General features: G+C 30.0%; 1 protein-coding gene across 1 annotated transcript; it reads right to left on the bottom strand.

Annotated features, from left to right (window-relative positions):
• Positions 1 to 6,611: 6,611 nt before the first annotated feature.
• LOC117181068 lies at positions 6,612 to 17,992 on the bottom strand. Its single transcript, XM_033373636.1, has 2 exons — positions 17,887 to 17,992; positions 6,612 to 7,030 (listed from the first exon to the last, which is right to left on the bottom strand). Exons 1-2 carry the CDS (start codon positions 17,990 to 17,992, stop codon positions 6,612 to 6,614), a joined length of 525 nt encoding a protein of 174 aa, XP_033229527.1.
• Positions 17,993 to 18,678: the final 686 nt, after the last annotated feature.

Here is an 18,678-nt window from a genome sequence, read left to right as displayed (position 1 = left end):
CGACTAGGATGGATGAGGGCTACAAATTTATGTGTAGAAATCTGAATAAAGATCACTTGGAAAATCATTTCTCTCATAACGAACAGGCTAATAGTAAGTACATTTATTTATGTAAATATTTATAAAAACCAAGAGATGTTTGAAAATATTTCATTTTGTTCTTGAAAAAACTGATTGATCACTGGACAGTACCATGGTTCGAAAAATTGTCTTTCCTCGAAACTGAAAAAATTGGGCTTCTATAGTTTGAAATTTATGGCAGAGAAGAAACAAAATAATTAGCCTTTTTTAAATAAATATTTTTGAAAAACGACGTAAATTTTTTATATTAAAAAAATTTTATACTAAAATAATAAGTGCGATTTTAGGCACTGCAAATGATACCTAAAATAGCACTTTTGGGATGCCATGAAATTGTTAACTTACGGTACAGCGTCCTATAAAGTAACGGGGACTGTGATCTGATTGGTTCATGGAAATTTATATCTAGGTATATTTTTTTGTAAGACGAATGCGGTGAGCCCAGCTTTAGTATGTCGGCGTACACTTGGTGTGGATTGTCTTTGATTTAAATGAATTTTATTGGATTAAATGGATTAAATTGGATTTGATTATATTATATTGGAATAAACTGGATTGGAGTGGATTAAAATGAATGGATTGGAACGTTTTGGAATAGATTGGAGTGTTTTAGAGTGGATTGGAGTGGATTAAAGTTGATTTCTAATTAATTGGATTGGAGTAAATTTGACTTGGATTTAACTTGAATAAATCAGATTGGATTGAATGGATTGGAATAGATTGGATTAAAATGAATTGGATAGCAATGAATGGATTGGCATAGATAGGAGTGGATTGGATTGGGTGAGAGTGGATTTCTAATAAATGTCATTAGACAGATTGGAGTGGATTCGGTTAAAATGAGTAGATTAGAATAAATGGATTTGAGTGGATTGGATTAAAATGGATTGAGGTAAATTGGAGTAGATTGGAGTATATTTCTAATAAATGGGATTGAAGTGGATTGGAATGAATTTCTAATGAATGGGATTGGAGAGGATTGAAGTGGATTGGAGTATATTGTAGTGGATGGGAGTGGATTTGATTTAAATCATATGGATTAGATTGGTTTGGAATATATTAAAACGGATTGGAATGGATTAGAGTGAAGTGGATTGGAGTGGATTTCTAATGAATGGGATTGGACCGGGTTGGAGTGCATTTGATTTGATTTGAATGGATTGCATTCGATTGAATTGGATTAGATTAGATTTGATTGGATTACATCATATTGGATTATATTGGATTGAAATTAATTATAGCTAAATGGATTGGAATGGACTGTAGTGGATTGTTATGATTTTAAAATGGATATGATTAGAGTGGATTGGATTGAAATGAATGTTTTGTAATGGATTGGAGTGGCTTGGAGTGGATTTCCACTGAATTGGTTTGGAGTGGATTAGATTGGAATGAAAGTATTGGAATAGAATGGCTGAAGTGCATTGGATTTAATTTGAATGAAATGAATTAAATCAAATTATGTTAAATCAGATTGAATTGGATTATACTGAATTGGAGTAGATTGCATTAGAATGAATGGATTTAAATGAATTGAAGGGGATTGGAGTGTATTTTAGTGAAGGGGAGAGAATTAGAGTGAATTTCTCATGAATGACACTAGAATGGCCTGGATTGGAGTGGATTTCAGTGGAGTGCATTTCTAATGAATGGGAATGGTGTGATTTGGAGTGGATTTTGGGGTGAATTGGATTAGAGTGCATTGTATTCGAATAAATGAATTGGAATGGATTGGATCTGATTTTAGTGGTTTGGAGTGTAATACACTAATCAATGGATTAAATTTGTTTGAAGTTGATTGCATGATAGTGGATTGTATTAGAAAGGATTGCAGTGAATTAGGCTTGAATGAATTGATTCGAACTAGAGTGGATTAGAATGAATTGATTCATAATAAATTGCGGCGGAGTGGGCTGGATGGGAGTGGATTGGAGTGTATTGGCTTGGAATGATTGGGATTGGTCTAAAGTTAATTGAAGTAGGTTGAATTGGAATTATAATGAATTTCATTAGAATGGATGGATTGGAATTAAATGTAGTGGATTGAATTGGATTGGATTGTAGTGTAGTGGAGTTGATTGGTTTGGCGTAAATTGGAATATATTGGAATGGAATGGATCAGGATTAATTGAATTGGATTGGTTTGGAATAAATAAGATGGGTTTGAAATTAATTGAATTTGAGTGGATTGAAGTTGAATAATTGGGATCAATTTGGTTTAGATTGGAGTGGATTGGATTGGGCTAGAATGAATTAGATTTGGGAGAATTGAATTGGATTTGAGTAGATTCAAGTAGATTGGTTTGGAATTGATTAGAATGGATTAGAATGAATTGGATTAAAATGAATTAGAGTGGATTAGATTTGTGTCGATTAATTAGATTGGAATACATTTGAATTTATTCAAGTGGAGTGGAGTGGATTGGAATAAATTGGTGCAGAATGGATTACAGTATAGTAGGGTGGATTTGAGTGGATTGGTCCAGCATAAATGGGATTAGTTTGTAATGGATTGAATTGGATTACATTGGAGTACAATTAATTGTATTTGAGTGGATCGATTGGAATTGAATGGAGTGGGTTAAATTGGGTTGGATTGTAGTGGGCTGAAGTGGATTAGACTGGATTATAATGAATTAGATTTGAGTGAATCGATTAGAATTGAATGGACTCGATTTCATTAAATAGAATTGGAGTGGGTTAGAGTGCATTGATTTGGATAGAATTTGAATGGATCGGAATGGAATTGGTTAAAAATAATTGGATTGGACTGTAGTGTATTGTAATGAATTGAAATGGATTTAATTAAATTAAAAATGGGTTAGAATTAATTTGATTGGAGTGGATTCGCTTGGAGTGTCGTGAATGGGATTGGTTTAGAGTAATTTGAAGTGGATTGTATTGGATTATAATAAATTGGATTGGAATGAATTAAACTCGATGGGAGTGGATTGAAATAGATTGGAATGTATTGGCTTGGAATTCTTTGAATTTGACTGAAATGCATTTAGTTAGAGTAAATAATATTGGATTTCAGTAAATGGATTTAATTGGAATAAATTGGATTGGTGTGAATTGGAATGAATTTAATTAGATTATATTACATTGGATTCGATTCCCTCTCAGGGTTTTAGATCAAGAATTTATGCAACATATGTGCACTCATGATTGACTGGTGTGATAAAAAGTAGTCTGTGACACTCGGTTCCAGAGTGGCACTTTTCCTAGTGTGAATTGCTTTCCTACTCAGTCAAAAAAGATCCATTTAGGGTCCTTTTATCACAAATAACTATTAGATCATATAATAGCGTAATTAACGTCTGAATATGTGAGGAAACCCTTTTTGTAGAAATTTTAGAATTATTAAAAAAAATTATTTTCCTTGGAAAAAGGTTAATTATGCCTTTAAATCCCCCATCCCCTGATGGACACTTATTGATCATTTTTCTAACTACTTTTTAAACTTAAACGCTTGTTTGACTATAGATTTGACAAAAGCAATTCTCCTTTACAGTTCTCTGCATGAAAGCAGTCGGCAAACTATTTAAATGTACTGCTGCCACACTTGTAGAACAAGCTTACAAGACAACAAAATCTAAAGCGTTTCTTCCAAAGGACCTCGAAGATGTGTTAAAAGAGCAATCTATTCTATTAAATCAATTTCATCAACATAATCATATGAATCATCATGATGAATTTAATCAATATGAACAATTGAATAATCATGATCAATTTAATCAACATAATCAATTCAATCCTCAAGATCAATTTAATCAACACCATCAATTGAATCATCACGATCAATTTAATCAACATGATCAAATGACTCATTTTAATCAATTGACTCATGAGAATCAATGGGATCATAATAGTCAATCGAATCATAATAATCCATGAAATCATAGTGTTCAACAATATCCTCAACAGGTATGATGTGTGTAATCTGATATGCAAACAATTATTCATAACAGGAAAATAAAAAAAATCTTATTCAAACAAAAAAAGCTTTGTGAAGAATTTCTTTTATGATCACCAAGTCTGAATACCCAACAGCTATACATATTAATAATTTTTAATTTAATATTTTAATAATATTATCTAAGTAGAGTTTTAAATAATCAACAGAAAGAAGGTAAGCTGCATAATGTGAATTAAAGGATTATCCAAGATTTTGAAAGATTTTAAAGGTCTTTGACGAGATGATCGTAGGGCAAGAATTAAAAACTTGCACATTTTTGAAGAATCAGGGAATTTTGTTAGTCGGAAAAAGTTAGTGAAATGTGATGGAAGTAAGAGGAAGCCATTCTGGACATGGGAGGCGGACTTTTGGTATCCGGCAACTCTAAGGCAGAAGCGATAGATTGGGCAATGAAAAAGTCGGACAGTAAAAAAAAACGTATGATGGAGATGGTTGCTAGAATAGTTGAAAGATTGAAAATTCATCTCTTTGATTAAAAATTCATCTTTTTATGCAAACTATTAATTTTTATTGATAATTTTTTATTTGAATTTAACAAAAAATTTTTTGCTTGTTGAAAATTGATCTATTCCATTTTTGCCTGAAAATCACAACTAAGTAAGATCACAACTAAGTTCTTAAATTGTTTGTCTTTTTTCGCGTGTTCCAGGGAAGAGAAAACCAAGCAGAGATTGAATAATCATGTATGAGTCATATCTGACAGTACTCCAAGTTTTTAAAATCTTATCAAATTATAAAGTTATATTTCACACAATCTATTTCGCGATATCAGAAATAAAATTCTTATTTACTAAACTCGTTGAATTTTCAACCAAACAAGATCAATTATTTAAATTATTTTAAAAGAATGAGTTGAATTTTTAACCCGAAACAAAGAATTTTAAATAAAAGAGATGAATCTTCAAAACAAATTTTAACAAAGTAGTTAAACTTTCAATCGATTGGTTAAATTTTCAACTGAAACAGATTAACCTTAAAGCAAAATTCAGTTTTCCATCAAGTTGTTAAATTTTCAAATGGATAGTTTTTTTTTAAATGAGTAATAAAATTTTTGAAACATTGTTGAATTTTCCACCCAAATAGTTTGATTTTTAAACAAAAAGTTGTGTTATCAATAAACAAGATTAAATTTCTACCCAAAATGAGAATTTTTAATAAAATATAAGAATTTTCAACCTAACAGTTACATTTTTTATTTTTAAAAAATTGAAATTTTCACCAAACGCGGTGAATTTCCAAATTAAAGACGAAGTTTCTATTAAAAATTACTTTCTCAACCCAAAAATAACACAGTTCAACAAAGAAGTTAATTTTAAACCTGGAATTATATATTTTAAATAAAAAAGTTAATAACCATCCAAAAAGTTGAATTTTCAATTAGAATTAAATATTTCAATTTCTGATGTGATTTTGCAATATGTCTGCACTCTGAGGCCCTAACAGTTATTGTCAACTAAATGGGATGAAACATTATTTTTTCAATAATTAGGAAGAAAATATTTCATTATAAGTGTAGTAAGATAAAGGGCTTTTATTAAATAATAAAATTAATTTTATTATTTAATTAAATAGCTTTTAGAAAAAAAATAAATTAATACCCGAACACACTTATAGTGACAAATATTTTTTTCAAAGTTATTATAAAAATAAAGTTTCAACATACATAATTTTTATTTTTTAGGAGAATTAACATAACTATGTTTGAGGGTCATTCAAAAACTAAGTCATAATTCCAGCAGTGGCAGGGGGGGGGGGGATAACGTAGAATGTGATAACAGCAATGAAAAATATAAATTTGAATACTAAATTTTCGATGTGTTTTTAAAAATGAAAATTAATGATTTTATTTCAGAAGTAAAGAATCTAACTACACACGGTACATTCTTTGGGTTCAAATTACACTTTTTGATTGAGAATTCAACTATTTTGTTCCAAATATATCCTCTTTTTTTGTTTTGAATTTTGATTTTCTTCACAGAAAATTTTAGATATTTATTTTTGGCTATGAATGTATCGTTTCTTTTTGAAAATTCAGCTATTAAATTTGTTATTGTAAATTGAAATGTTTTGGTTGAAAATTCAAATACTTAGTTAAAAGTTGAACTACTTTGTTAAAACTTCAGTTTCTTGGTCAAAGATGTTATTATTTTGTCAAAAGTAATTTTGTTTCAATTTCCTTTTTTTTAGAGAAAATTACACTATTTCATAATTTGTGCGAGATTAATAAGTTTTTAGTTGAAAATTTTTTTCTCTATTGACTTTGAAATCTTTCTTGCTGAAAATTTAAATCTTTTTTTGAAAATTTGTCCTTTTAGTGTAAATATCAACTTTTTTCATTAAAGATGTAACTGGTTGGCTAAATTTTTTTTTTTTAATTTTGCTGGAAGATTCAAATATTTTGCAAAAGATTCGTAAATCTTTAGCTGAATGAAACTGGGTTTTTTATTTGTCCCGACTTGATCTAAAGTTGTGTGATGATTAAGGGCAGTGGTGCGCGCCGAGGCCGGATGGAGAAGAACCGTAGCTTGTCGACGACGCCGGAGATGAGAGCTCAGGCGGAGCGATGTTGCAGAGGGGCCTTGGCGGGTAGAGTGCTATTGTTCTGCCGAAGGAAAGCGTCATCGTCCTTGGGATGAGGACGTCTAGGTGGCGCAGAAGGAGCGGGGGTAGACGGAGTGAAGGATGCTGAGGAGTTAGGGATGGAGTATTGGGTTCGGGAACCAGGAGCGGTTACGACTACCGAGCGGACGAAGTCCTTGGAAGCGGAAGAGAAAGGAGAACGGTGATCCTCCACGTGGCAATTTGCGTTAAAGGCGTCGCCGAGGGTGGTCAGGCGTCGGTGGGTGGAACGGCTGGGACGGGAGGGTTTCCCCCCATTTTCAGACATAGAATATGTGTGATCGGATAGAGGTGGTAAGAAAGAAGAGAAAGAGTTCGAAGTTGTCGGAGCTGTTACAAGCTTACCGTCCTCTGAAAGAGAGAGAGAGAGAGAGAGAGAGAGAGAGAGAGAAAGATGGCGAGGTTCGCGGAGCTGTAAAAAAGCTTACCGACCCCTGAAGCAAGGGAGATAGAGAAAGATGGCGAGGTTGACGGAGTTGTCCATAAGTTTACCGGCCTCTGAAGGAGACCCCTTAAACAAGAGAGAGAAATGATTGCGAGGAGAGGGAGACTTGTGGAGCTGCAACGATTCCAATTTCCTACAGATTTTCCATTTTTAGTTCTTAATTCGTAAATTGTTGGTGAAATCTTTGCTTTAATAAAAAATGGTCCTTCAAAACTTTTGTTAAGTTTCTGAGCTATTCCTTTCCTTTTATTTGACAATGTTTTATTGCTTTTTAGTACTCGCTCGCCAATTTCAAAAGTCATAGGTCTACGTCTTAGATTATAATACTTAGATTGCGTATCATTTGCGATATCTAAATTTTTAATTACCTCTTCACTAATTATTTTTAATGTTTTCATTCTATCTGCCCATTTCTCTGACTCTTGAAATTCTTTTTCGTTTTTTCCGTCTAAATCTTTAATTAAAGCTTGTATGGGTTGAAGTTCTCTACCTGAATTTAAAAAAGCTGGTTTAAAACCTGTAGATAAATGTTTAACAGTATTTCACGCAAATTGCAGATCATCTAAATTTTCATCCCATGTTTTATGGTCTTTTCTAAATACGCTTTAATTGCTGTTTTAATTGGCCTATTACATCTTTCTGTTGGATTTTCTTGTGCATTATATTTAGGAGTTTTCGAGTGTCTAATGCCAAAAGTTTTTGTTAAATTAATTATTGACTTATTTACATATTCTTTTCTATTATCTGTAAATAAAATTCTAGGTGTTCCCTATTACGAAATTATACGCTTATAAAAATTCTTTTTAGTTGACGATCATTTATTTTTTACTGGAATTATTTCCACCCATTTTGTAAACATATCAACAAAAACTAAAATATATTGATTTCTCGATTTTTTCATTGGCATTGGACCCATCATGTCAGATACTACTACCGTCCATGGTTCTTCTATTATTCGCTTTCCCATCAAATCTATCTGATTGTTTACTTTTGTTTTTATTTTCTGACAAATATCGCATTCTTTCACATATTTTAACGTTTCAGAATACATTCCGGGCCAAAAATAATTTTTAGAAATTTTTGCATACGTTCTTTCCATACCTAAGTTAAAAAATTTACTTGTTTAATATCATGATTTTCAATTAAAACTTATTCTCGCAATTCTTTCGGTATTGTTAATTTCCAAGGGTTGCTAGCTAAATTTAAGCTTGATTTTAGAAGGTTGGGTCTATAAAAATATAATTGATTATCGCGTATTCGCCAATTAGGATTTTCCTCTGGTTTATTTTTTACATGAATCATTTTATTTTTATACCAGTTTTCTTCAATTTCTTTAAAATCTTTTTCCTTCGATTCGAAATCTAATTCTAATTTGGTGCTGTCGTTAGTAAGTGTTTAATTGCCGTGAAAGTCTGTTCCTGTTTGTCATACAATTTCCACTTTACTTCCTTTTTTAATAACTTTTGTAATGGTTCCATAATTTCTGCAAATTTAGGGATAAATTTCATAGACCATGAAGCCATTTCTATCAGTCTTTGAAGTTGTTTAATTGTTTTTGGCCTTGGAAAATTTAAAACTGGTTCGATTTTGTCTTCATCAACTTGTGATCCCTTTTCATTCCCTTTGAAATCCAAATATTTTATTTCCGAACATCCAAATTCGCATTTATCCAAACCCATTGTTAAACCTGCATTTTTAATTTTATCTGAAACAATTTCTAAGTATTTTAAATGTTCTTGAAAATTTTTTGAGACTATAATTATGATGATATGCTGAACGAAGATCTATTTTTGACATGTATTTACCTGATCTCAGTGTGTCTAATATTTCAGACATGATCGAAATTTGATATAAATCTTTTTCAGTGATTTTATTTACTTTTCTAAAATCCAAAGAAAATCTATATTTTTCATTCGAATTTTTTATCATTATAATCGGATTTGACCAATCGTTATTCGATGGTTCTATTATTTTTTCTTTTAAAAGTCTATCTACTTCCTCGTACATAATCTCTCTTATTTTCGGTGATACGTAATAGTATCTTTGCTTAATGGGTTCGTGATCTTGCACATCTATTTTATGGCTAGCCAAATGGGTCTGTTTTAATTCTCTTCCCTGATTTATTACTTTTTTAAAAATCAGATTTCCTAATTGCACTTGTGCTTCATTCAACTCTACTATGCTTTCAGAAACTTTTATTATTTTTATTTATTACCGCATTAATTCTTAAACTATACCAATTACTTTTTCCAATTGCGAATAATTTTTCTATTATTGAATCCTTTTTTTCTTTCTTTTTATCTAACACCGTTTTTAATTTAGAATCATTTTTCTCTTTACCGCATTCCAATGGCCCTTTAAATTCTGTATCTAAATTTCTATCTTTATTTTTCGCCCTTAATTTTGTGTTTATTTTGTTTCAATCCTTATTTGTTTTCGTTTCTCTCTATATTTTGATTATCCCGCTTATATAATCTCTGTACGCCTACGCTGGCACGTGCCAGTGTTGCGTCGCTCGTCACGTTGGATCCAGAGTGTGGGGCAGAATTGTCCCGTACTCTCTGTGCCGGCTGGGTTGCTGGCGGGATCGAGTCTAGTGCTTCACCTGTAAGGAGGGGTTAGGGTGGGGGTATGTGGCGAAACGGGAGAAGAGACTTCGCACGGTAGCAAGTCTATCTCTTTCTCTAGCATGTCGTTTCGCAGGCTAATTTTGGATCCGAATTTTAATTTACTCTTATCACTTTCCCTATTCTCATTTTCTTTCGTTTCTTTAATTATTGGCTCCTGCATTTTAATTAATTGTGATTCAATCGCAAATTTAATATTTGGTAATTGTGGTTACCACCAAATCTTTTTCTCACAATCTATTTTTACACCTAATCTTTCAATCATATCGGTTCCCATTATTCCTATCCATCTTAGATTTGGTACCAGACTGAATAATAAATATTTTTCCGTATGACCTACTTTGATAGGCATTAAAACTTGTCCTGTAATTTTTAATTTTTGACCATTAGCTACCATTAATGTATCATTTATTGGCTTTTTAATTTCGTAATCTAATTCTTTTACTGTATTTATAAATTTCCCACCTATATAAGAGTGAGTTGCGCCGGTGTCAACTAACACTTCAAATTTATTGTTTTCAAAATTTATCATAATTCTAGCAGTCTCTGGTTTTGTCTGCTATTTTCCCGCAATTGTAGCACGTAATGGGTTTTCGCGATCTGTAAATGAAATTTTGGTTTCCTAAATTGGGATTAACGAAATCCTGTGCACTTGAACTCGTTTCTCCTTTTTTATTATCCCTACTTTTTTCATTTTTTAAATTTTTTGAATTTTTATTTTTATTATTCCTTTTGTCTTTTGACTTGCTATTATTTTCTTCCGCGTTATAGAAGAATAGGTTGATAACGGCCGGATGGCCGTTCTCAGTTCCATAATAATATAATTTTTTTAAACCAACATCTAGTAAATTTTACAAAATGAGTCCGCAGTTACTCCAGATAAAACAAACATTACATTTTTAAATAAAAAATATTTTTTAAAATCACATTTTATTAAATAAATGTTTTCATCTTGATAATAATATTAAGCGGCCCCCGAAATCTATCCCTAGTACTTTTCACTTTAGATTATTTTTAATTAAAAAATGTATTCACTGTTTTACATGGAGAATCTATGTAATCTATTATTTCATTAGCAGACTAATTTCGAACTTCGAATTAGATCAGCAGAAAAATCCGGTACTTTAATTTCGAGCATCAAGAAAATCGGGAATCTATTCTTATTTAATTTACGTTACGTTAATTTAAACATTTAAGGTAAATAATATAAGGGAGAAATTTCTAAAAGGAAATTAATTATTCTAAAGGTCTGATTCATCTTTATATTTTTTGAACTTGCTTTGATACTTTGAAAACAATTTTTTACCAGGGGCTAAAAAAAGCAAGTTTACTCTAACAGATTTTTCTGAATATTTTCATTTTTGATGCGCCTTATATAGTTATATGTAATTTACGAAAAATAGATTTTGTTAAAAAGCCACCCTTCCCTCCGAAGTTTGAAGTACACCAAACAAAATTCTTAGAAAAAAATATTGCGTATTTCATTTTTCCCTTCGCCTTGATTGCAGCGCTGATTTGTGCAAAATTTCGAAAATGTATTGGAATTTTTCTCTCGACTTTTTATACTTATTCCCTCTTCCCAAAAAATTTCATCCCTGAAAATTTTACGATATTTCTTAGTATGGGGTGAAAAAATATTGAAAAATTTTATAGAATAACACGATTTTGTAACATTTGTAACTCTTACGAAATACTGCAATGGTCATAATATGAAATCATAAACATTAATTTATCTGTCTTCAATTGCAAAAAAATTACCTTCAAAATATTTGAAAAAGTTAAAAAGCATTCGAATTTTTTAGAATTTTAAAATGACGAGGAATTCTTCGATTTTCCAATTTTTTGGTTGTAAATATTCTTTTTAATTTTTTCTAGAAAATTGAATTTATTTAGCAAAATTTGTAAAATAAATTAAATCCATTAAAGAAGTGTATATAAATTGTATTTTTTTCCACTCAAAAGATAGAACACATGAAGGTAACAAAAAATAAAGGACCCAGCTTAATATAATTTATATTTGCAATTTCAATGCAACATTTTTTTGATTTTTCAAAAATTCCATAAAGTCCAAAATACTTTAAATATTTAAAAATAACCTTAAGTATTGCCAATGCTTGAAAATGTTTTGATGTTCTTTGAAACTTGTTGAATCTCTTGAAACTTCCTTGGAACAAAATTCTGAAATCTTTAAAATCTTTTAAAATTCCTTCGTAATACAAAAATTTATTTAAAATTTCGCAGAATTTTTGTTTGAAGGTATCTAATTAACAAATATTCACCCTACAACGTTCATATTTGTTTTTCAAGAATTTTAAATGTTTCATTTTGAATTTGCTACATTTTCATGCTTATAAATTAAAAACTGTTAATTTTGAACGAAAAAATATAATTTTTAATTTTTAGAGTTTAAAAGCTGTTAATTAAAAATTTTAAAAACTGTATAGCCTATGCTATAGAGTTGCAACATTTAAATGTTGAACTTAAAAATTTGGATCTTTGAATTTAAAAGTGTTTTAATATTAACTGGAAATTTTACAACTATTTCCCTTTGACAAAAATTAATATCAGAAAATTATTTATTTAATCTTCTAGATGAAAATATTGAAAGCCTAAAATATTGTAGGAATGTGAATTAGAAGCGTACAGAAATTGAAATTTGAATTTCCCAAATTTTTTTCTCAGTGAAAGAAACTCAGTGGCATTTATTCTAATTAAAAAAAATTCTTGTGGTGCTGGGAGGTTTGAAAAATTAGAAATTTTTTTAAGTATATGAAATTTACTCTATAGGTGTAAAAATGGTAGATTTTTCTGTGCTATTTTGATAGCAAGTAAGAATATAAAATTTAAAACTATGAACAAAAATCCAATCCAATAAAGGAATTAGTTTTTAATTAAGGAAAAATTAATGACTTGGATTCGGCTAGATTAAAGTTTTTTAACTTAAAAAATCTGTTGCCTAAAACTTAATTAGTTTAAATTAGAATAACACGTAATCCAAATGATCCAAGTAATTTTTTCTTTATTAAAAAATAATTTCTGTATTCAGCAGGAATATTTATAATTATGGTTTAATTCACATGAGTTTTTGTTACCTTGAACTATATTAAGAAGATAAATTGTTTATCTTCAAAAATATCTACAAACTTACATTAGATGATTTGCTCTGATAAAGCTTTAAAAAAATTTAATTTCTGGCTCAATTATGCTAAATCCGATAAAGTATGCGCACATTTTTTTCATTTTCAGAAGACCTGTAATCTTTTAATAAAAAAATGGATTTTCTACAAAGAAGTAGAATTTTGTGACAAAGAGTTAAGTTGCACAATCCTAAAAGACGAATTTTGTAAATTAAAGTTTGATTTTCAACTTCAAATTATGAATTTTCAACAAAAAGTTTATTTTAATACTAGAAGATTCACGTTTCATCAAAAAGACGTATTTTCAACAAATAACAATCTACAAAAAATAACATTTAATCTTTAAGACAAAAAGAGAAATTTTCTGAACGAATAATAATAATTTTTATGAAAATACATACATTTTTAACCAAATAGTCGAATTTTCTACCAAGAATATTAATTTTCTATAAAACAGACGAACTTTCACCCAAAAAGTTTGATTTTTGAATTTAAACAAATTTGAGTAAAAATGGAATAGTTACATTTTAATCTAAATAAATAATTTTTAATTTCAAAGAAATTTTATTAAGGACAGCTGAATTTTCAACTCGAAAATATGAAATTTCAACAAATCAAAGAAAATATTTTGAATATAAAGAAAACATATTTAATTTAGACAAAAATACGAATTATTGACAGAGTATTTAAATCCTTAACTGAAATAGATTAATTTTGTATAAAATAAAAATTGAATTTCTACCAGAAAGACAAATTTTCGAAAGAAGAATTAACGTTAACCAAAAAGTTGAATTTTTTATAAAGAATATTAACTTTTTACCAAAAATAAAACTGATTTTCAACACAATGGTTGCATTTTTAGTATAAAAAAGCTAATTTCTTAACCCAAAATGGAATAGTTAATATTTCATTCAAAAAAAATATTTTTTGAGTTAGAGAAGCAAATTTTTTACGGAACAGTTGAATTTTCTACCAAATATTTAAACTTCTAACAAGTTGTTGAATTTTAAAGCCAAAAAGACGATTTTTCTACAAAGCGGTTGAATTTTTAACAAAACAGTTAATTTTTAATTAAACAGTCAACATTTTAACCAAAATTATGAATTTTCAACAATTTTCTGGATCGGCCCTTGCACGGGGTGAAAGGAGGGGGGCAGTAGATGTTTCGTTACGAATTCTACACATTTGTCAAATTTGAAAAACCGAGAGAAAATTTTACTCATTACATCTGGACCCAGCATACGAATAAATATTATGTGATTTCTGAGCAATCATAAAAAATGTTTAATTGTTTACCGGTGGAATGGAAATTTTAACGAAGGTATAAAAACGAGATTTGTCGTGTGCTTAAGATAAAAGCAATGTATAGATTTTTATTCTTTTTTTGTTAAATTGAACTACTTTTTATTCTAATTTTTAATATATTTTAAACGAAATACCAACTATTACATTTTTATTAAAAATTAATCTTTTTCGGTTCAAAATTCAACTCCTTGTTTGAAAGTTGACCTACTTTTTAAAAAATTTATTTTCTTAATGAATAATAAGTTTATTTGAAAGGAAATATTATTTATATTATATTTATTATTATTTATAATATTCAATATTATTATTTATATTTATATTATATTTCGTTCTTTTTCAATTAAGAATATATTTTTTTAAGCGAAAATGTAATTATTCCAATTTGGGTTGATAAATATAAACATTCAACTGTCATTAAGAAAGTTCGTCTTTTTGGCTTGAAAATTGAACTTTTTAGTAAAAAATTTAACTTTTGCAGAAAATTAATCTATTGAATTGGAAATCCAACACTTTTAAAGGATTTCATGGGTTTGCGTTAGAGTGCATGGATTTTTCGTAAAACTGCATGGGATTGCATGAGAGTGCATGGGATTGCAGTTGCAGAGGAGACACAATGTACTTTTTACATTCTCTATTTTTGTATTAACTCTTTCATTATTTTCAATTTTTTCTGTTCTTAATTTCCTATAATGATTCTCCACAATAATTCTTCTCGAATCGTTAAAAAGATAAGAAATTTTTTATGGGAAAGTCACTATAGACCTATACTGAATTTTCATAATATGCATTGCATAAGGGTGCGTGGGATTGAATAAGAGTGCATTGGATTGCGCGAGGGTGCGTGGGATTGCAGGAGTAATTAATTCCTCGTCTTAAACGTTGTAATAAATGTTTTAAATTTTTGGTGCGGATATTTACAGCATATTTAAAAGCTTTACGTAACTTAATTAGGCAAATTCATATTTTTCGTGAATTGTACCAAATATTAATCAATTTTGTGATAAGTCGCGAGCGCCTTGAGAAGATTTATTGGCATGAGTTATGTATTTCATTATGAACACTGTTCGCATAATTATAAAGACGAAATTTTTATCACGATGTGGCATTTTTCGCTGCTTAGCAAATAGTTATTATGATAAGCATCTTTCGTAACCTCGATAAAAAAGTATAGGTACATTTTCTATATATAACGCCAGAAACTAAAGCAATGTTCTGTTATTGATTTAAGTCGATTAAAATTAAATCCTTTGAAAAGTTTCTTAAGATTAAGAGCCATGCAATTTTTGACGTTTGTCTTTCTGTGCTACCTTCTTTACGATGGCGCTAGTGCTATGTATAGACCTAAAGATCCTATGACCCTAGAAGAGGCTGGAGGTCAGTATAAGAATAAATTTTACAAGGTTTTAATTAAGGGTCTAAATTTTATTAGTGTTTAATTTTAGTGAAACTTGTTTTGATTTATTGCACTGCTTTTTTCGGTAATAAATTATTTTTTACACGATACTGAAACCAATGACTTATTTATGACGTAATAATTTATATTCTTTAATTTTGTTTGCTCAAAAAATGGTGTGTAAATTCAGAGAAAAAAGCTTGACTAATTTTGAGTCGGATATTGAAAACAAATTAAGATGTAGCATTTTTTAGTAAAAAAAGGCTCAAATTGAGTTGTTGAACAGAAGAAAATTACGTGCATTCTAAATTTGAATAAGCCAGAGGTTGATTGACTTTACAGTCAATTTTGATTGATTTAAATAGGGCGCATTCGACGACTGACACATCAATCAAAAGTGACGTAAAATCAGTCAAATTGAGTGACTGCTCAATAAATTACATATATTTATGTATATATAAATTTATGAACAGAGTGGTGCATTCTAAAATCGTGTCGAGTGGGCTTCAGGTATATGTGTAGATACCGGAATAGAATGGGCCAAGAACTTCATTTCAATGACAAGGGCCATGCCCTTGGTAAGTCCATTTATTTATGTGATTGTTTATATTATTATTATTATTATTATTATTAGGATGGTCCACAAATCGAATCGAACATTTTTTCGTATTGCAATGCGCCCCAAACATTGTTCGAATTCATAAAAAATAAATGCCTTTTCTTACATTGTACTTAGAGGTTGCGGAAATTGGAAGTTCTCGGATTTAGAGTTTTCGCGATTTAAAGTTTCCGCAATTAAAATATTTTACAATTTAGGGGTTTCGCGATTCATAGGTTTCACAGTTTAGAGATTTTCGGAATTTTAAATTCAACAATTCACGGATTGTGCAATTTAAGGTTCTGCAATTAGAGGTTCCGTGTTTTTGAGGTTTCGCGATATAAGAGTTCAGCAATTAAAATATTTTAAAATTGAGGGGTCCGGCGATTCAAAGATTCCGCAATTGAGAGTTTTCGTGGTTTAAAGGTTCTGCACTAAAACGTTCCACAATTTAAGGGTTTCGCAATTTAAAGGTTCCGCAATTTTGCGTTTATGCAATTCAGGGGTTCCACAATTTTACTGTTCTGCAATTCAGAGCTTCCGAAAATTAGAGGTTCTAAAATTCTAAGGTTTCACAATTTAGGAGTTCCACGATCTAGAGGCAGCGCAATTTAGAGTTTTTTAAATTTAAAGGTAAAAGATCCATAATTTAGGGTTTGTGCAATTTAAAGTTTTCGCAATTTAGAGTTTTCTTTATTTAGAGATTCCGCGATTTCAAGCTTCTGAAATTAAAAGGTTTTACAATTTCTAGGGTCCGCCATTCATAGGTTCCGCAATTTAGGGGTTGTGCAATTTAAAAGTTCCGAAATTGGCAGCTTCCGTGATTTAGACCTTCTGCTATTTAAAGGTTACGCAATTAACAGATCTTACAAATTAGGGGTTCCGCAATTCAAAGATTCTGCGATTTAAAGGTTTTGCAATTTAGATGCTCCATAAATTGGATCTTCCGTACTGCAATTAGTGGAGTGAGATTTAAAAAGTAATTATTGAAACGCCAAGGATTCCATAACGAATAAAATTTGGGAACCTATAAATTATTAAACCTATGAATTGTGGAACCTTTAGATTACGGTACCTTTCAGTAGCGGAATTTATAAATTGCAGAACCTTTAAATTTCCGAAACTAAAAATTGCGGAAGCTTTGCATTGCAGAACCTTTAAATTTCGGAAATTCTAAATTGCGGAATCTTTAAAATGCGAAATCTCAACATTGCGGAACCTTTAAAATGCTTCTAAATAAAAAACTCTAAATAACATTCAAAAATCGCATTTATTTTTTCTGAGGATTCGAATAAATTTGGGCCAAATCCACAAAAATTCGAGAAAACATTTCGGAGCACCCTACTAGGTACTTATTGATAATTTCCAAGTAATGTATAAATCAGAATGCTTGTATAATTATGGATTTGACCATAATATTTTCTTTCACAGTTCTCTGCACAAAAGCAGTAAAAGGCGGATTTGAATGCACAGCTATCTCGCCATTAGAACAAAAACACATAGCTGCAAAATTTTGGCCACATCCAAGCCAATACCATCCAACACTGTAAAAACTAGGATTCGATATAGGATTAAATTTGGCATTAAAAATGTCCACGCAATAAAATAATTATGCATAACAGAAAAACGAAAAAGCTTATTTAAGGCAACAAATTCTATAAGGGGTTATAGAATCCGGACCTTCATTTGATCTTGCTTTTACTGAATGTATTATCATCATCATCATCCTCATCATCATCCTCATCTGATTTTGTATTCACTAGTTGACCATTCTTAGCATTCGATCTCGTTTTTATTGGCTGGACCATTATCATCATTTGATCTTGTCTCTACTGGCTAAACCATTATCATTATTCGATCTTGTGTTCTCTTTTGAATCATCAACTTCTCAAAATTTGTAGCAACTCTAAATTTATGCTAAATCTGATCACAAATAGTAACAGGATGAAAGTCTTGAGATCCATTTTTATTCTTGAGCTTTTTTTAATGCCATCTTATACGGTAAACCCAATTTGAAAATTTTAGTTTAAAATTGTTCAAATAGTGCATCTAAATAAAGTTATACTCTGTCTATTGCTTGAGAAGCTGCAGAGCATCATTAGAATCCGAGAAAATATTCAGGAAAATGAGAATATTATTTCTTATATCGAGAAGTAGATTACACGAAATATAACTTTATTATTTGATACGATTTTTCAAACATTGAGTACTGTCAGATAAGACCTATTTCTAATTAACCAACCTCTGTTTAATTTGTTCTTGCCTAGAACACTTGAAAGAATACAAAGAATTTAACCACCTAGTTTTTATTGTTAGTAAATAAATGGTCAGAAAACAAAATAATTTTTTTCCATAACATGACGATTTAGTTGTGTTCGATGAGAATCTTTATATTCATTAATAATGTTTAAAAATCAAGAACGCCGCACCAAATGTAAGGAGAAAAGTTTTTATTACAATGACTAACGATACATTTCCTTACAACTTCCAGCTT

This window comes from Belonocnema kinseyi, chromosome 10 (genome assembly GCF_010883055.1).
Source record: "Belonocnema kinseyi isolate 2016_QV_RU_SX_M_011 chromosome 10, B_treatae_v1, whole genome shotgun sequence".
Taxonomy (NCBI): Eukaryota; Metazoa; Arthropoda; class Insecta; order Hymenoptera; family Cynipidae; genus Belonocnema; species Belonocnema kinseyi.
This window is presented reverse-complemented; position numbering and strand designations above follow the sequence as displayed.

Coding starts and splice junctions, on each gene's coding strand:
- LOC117181068 (XM_033373636.1), bottom strand. CDS start 17,992: ATGGTCCAGCCAATAAAAACGAGATCGAATGCTAAGAATGGTCAACTA. Junction 7,031..17,886: donor TGATGATGATAATACATTCA/GTAAAAGCAAGA, acceptor TCTCTCTTTCAG/AGGACGGTAAGCTTGTAACA.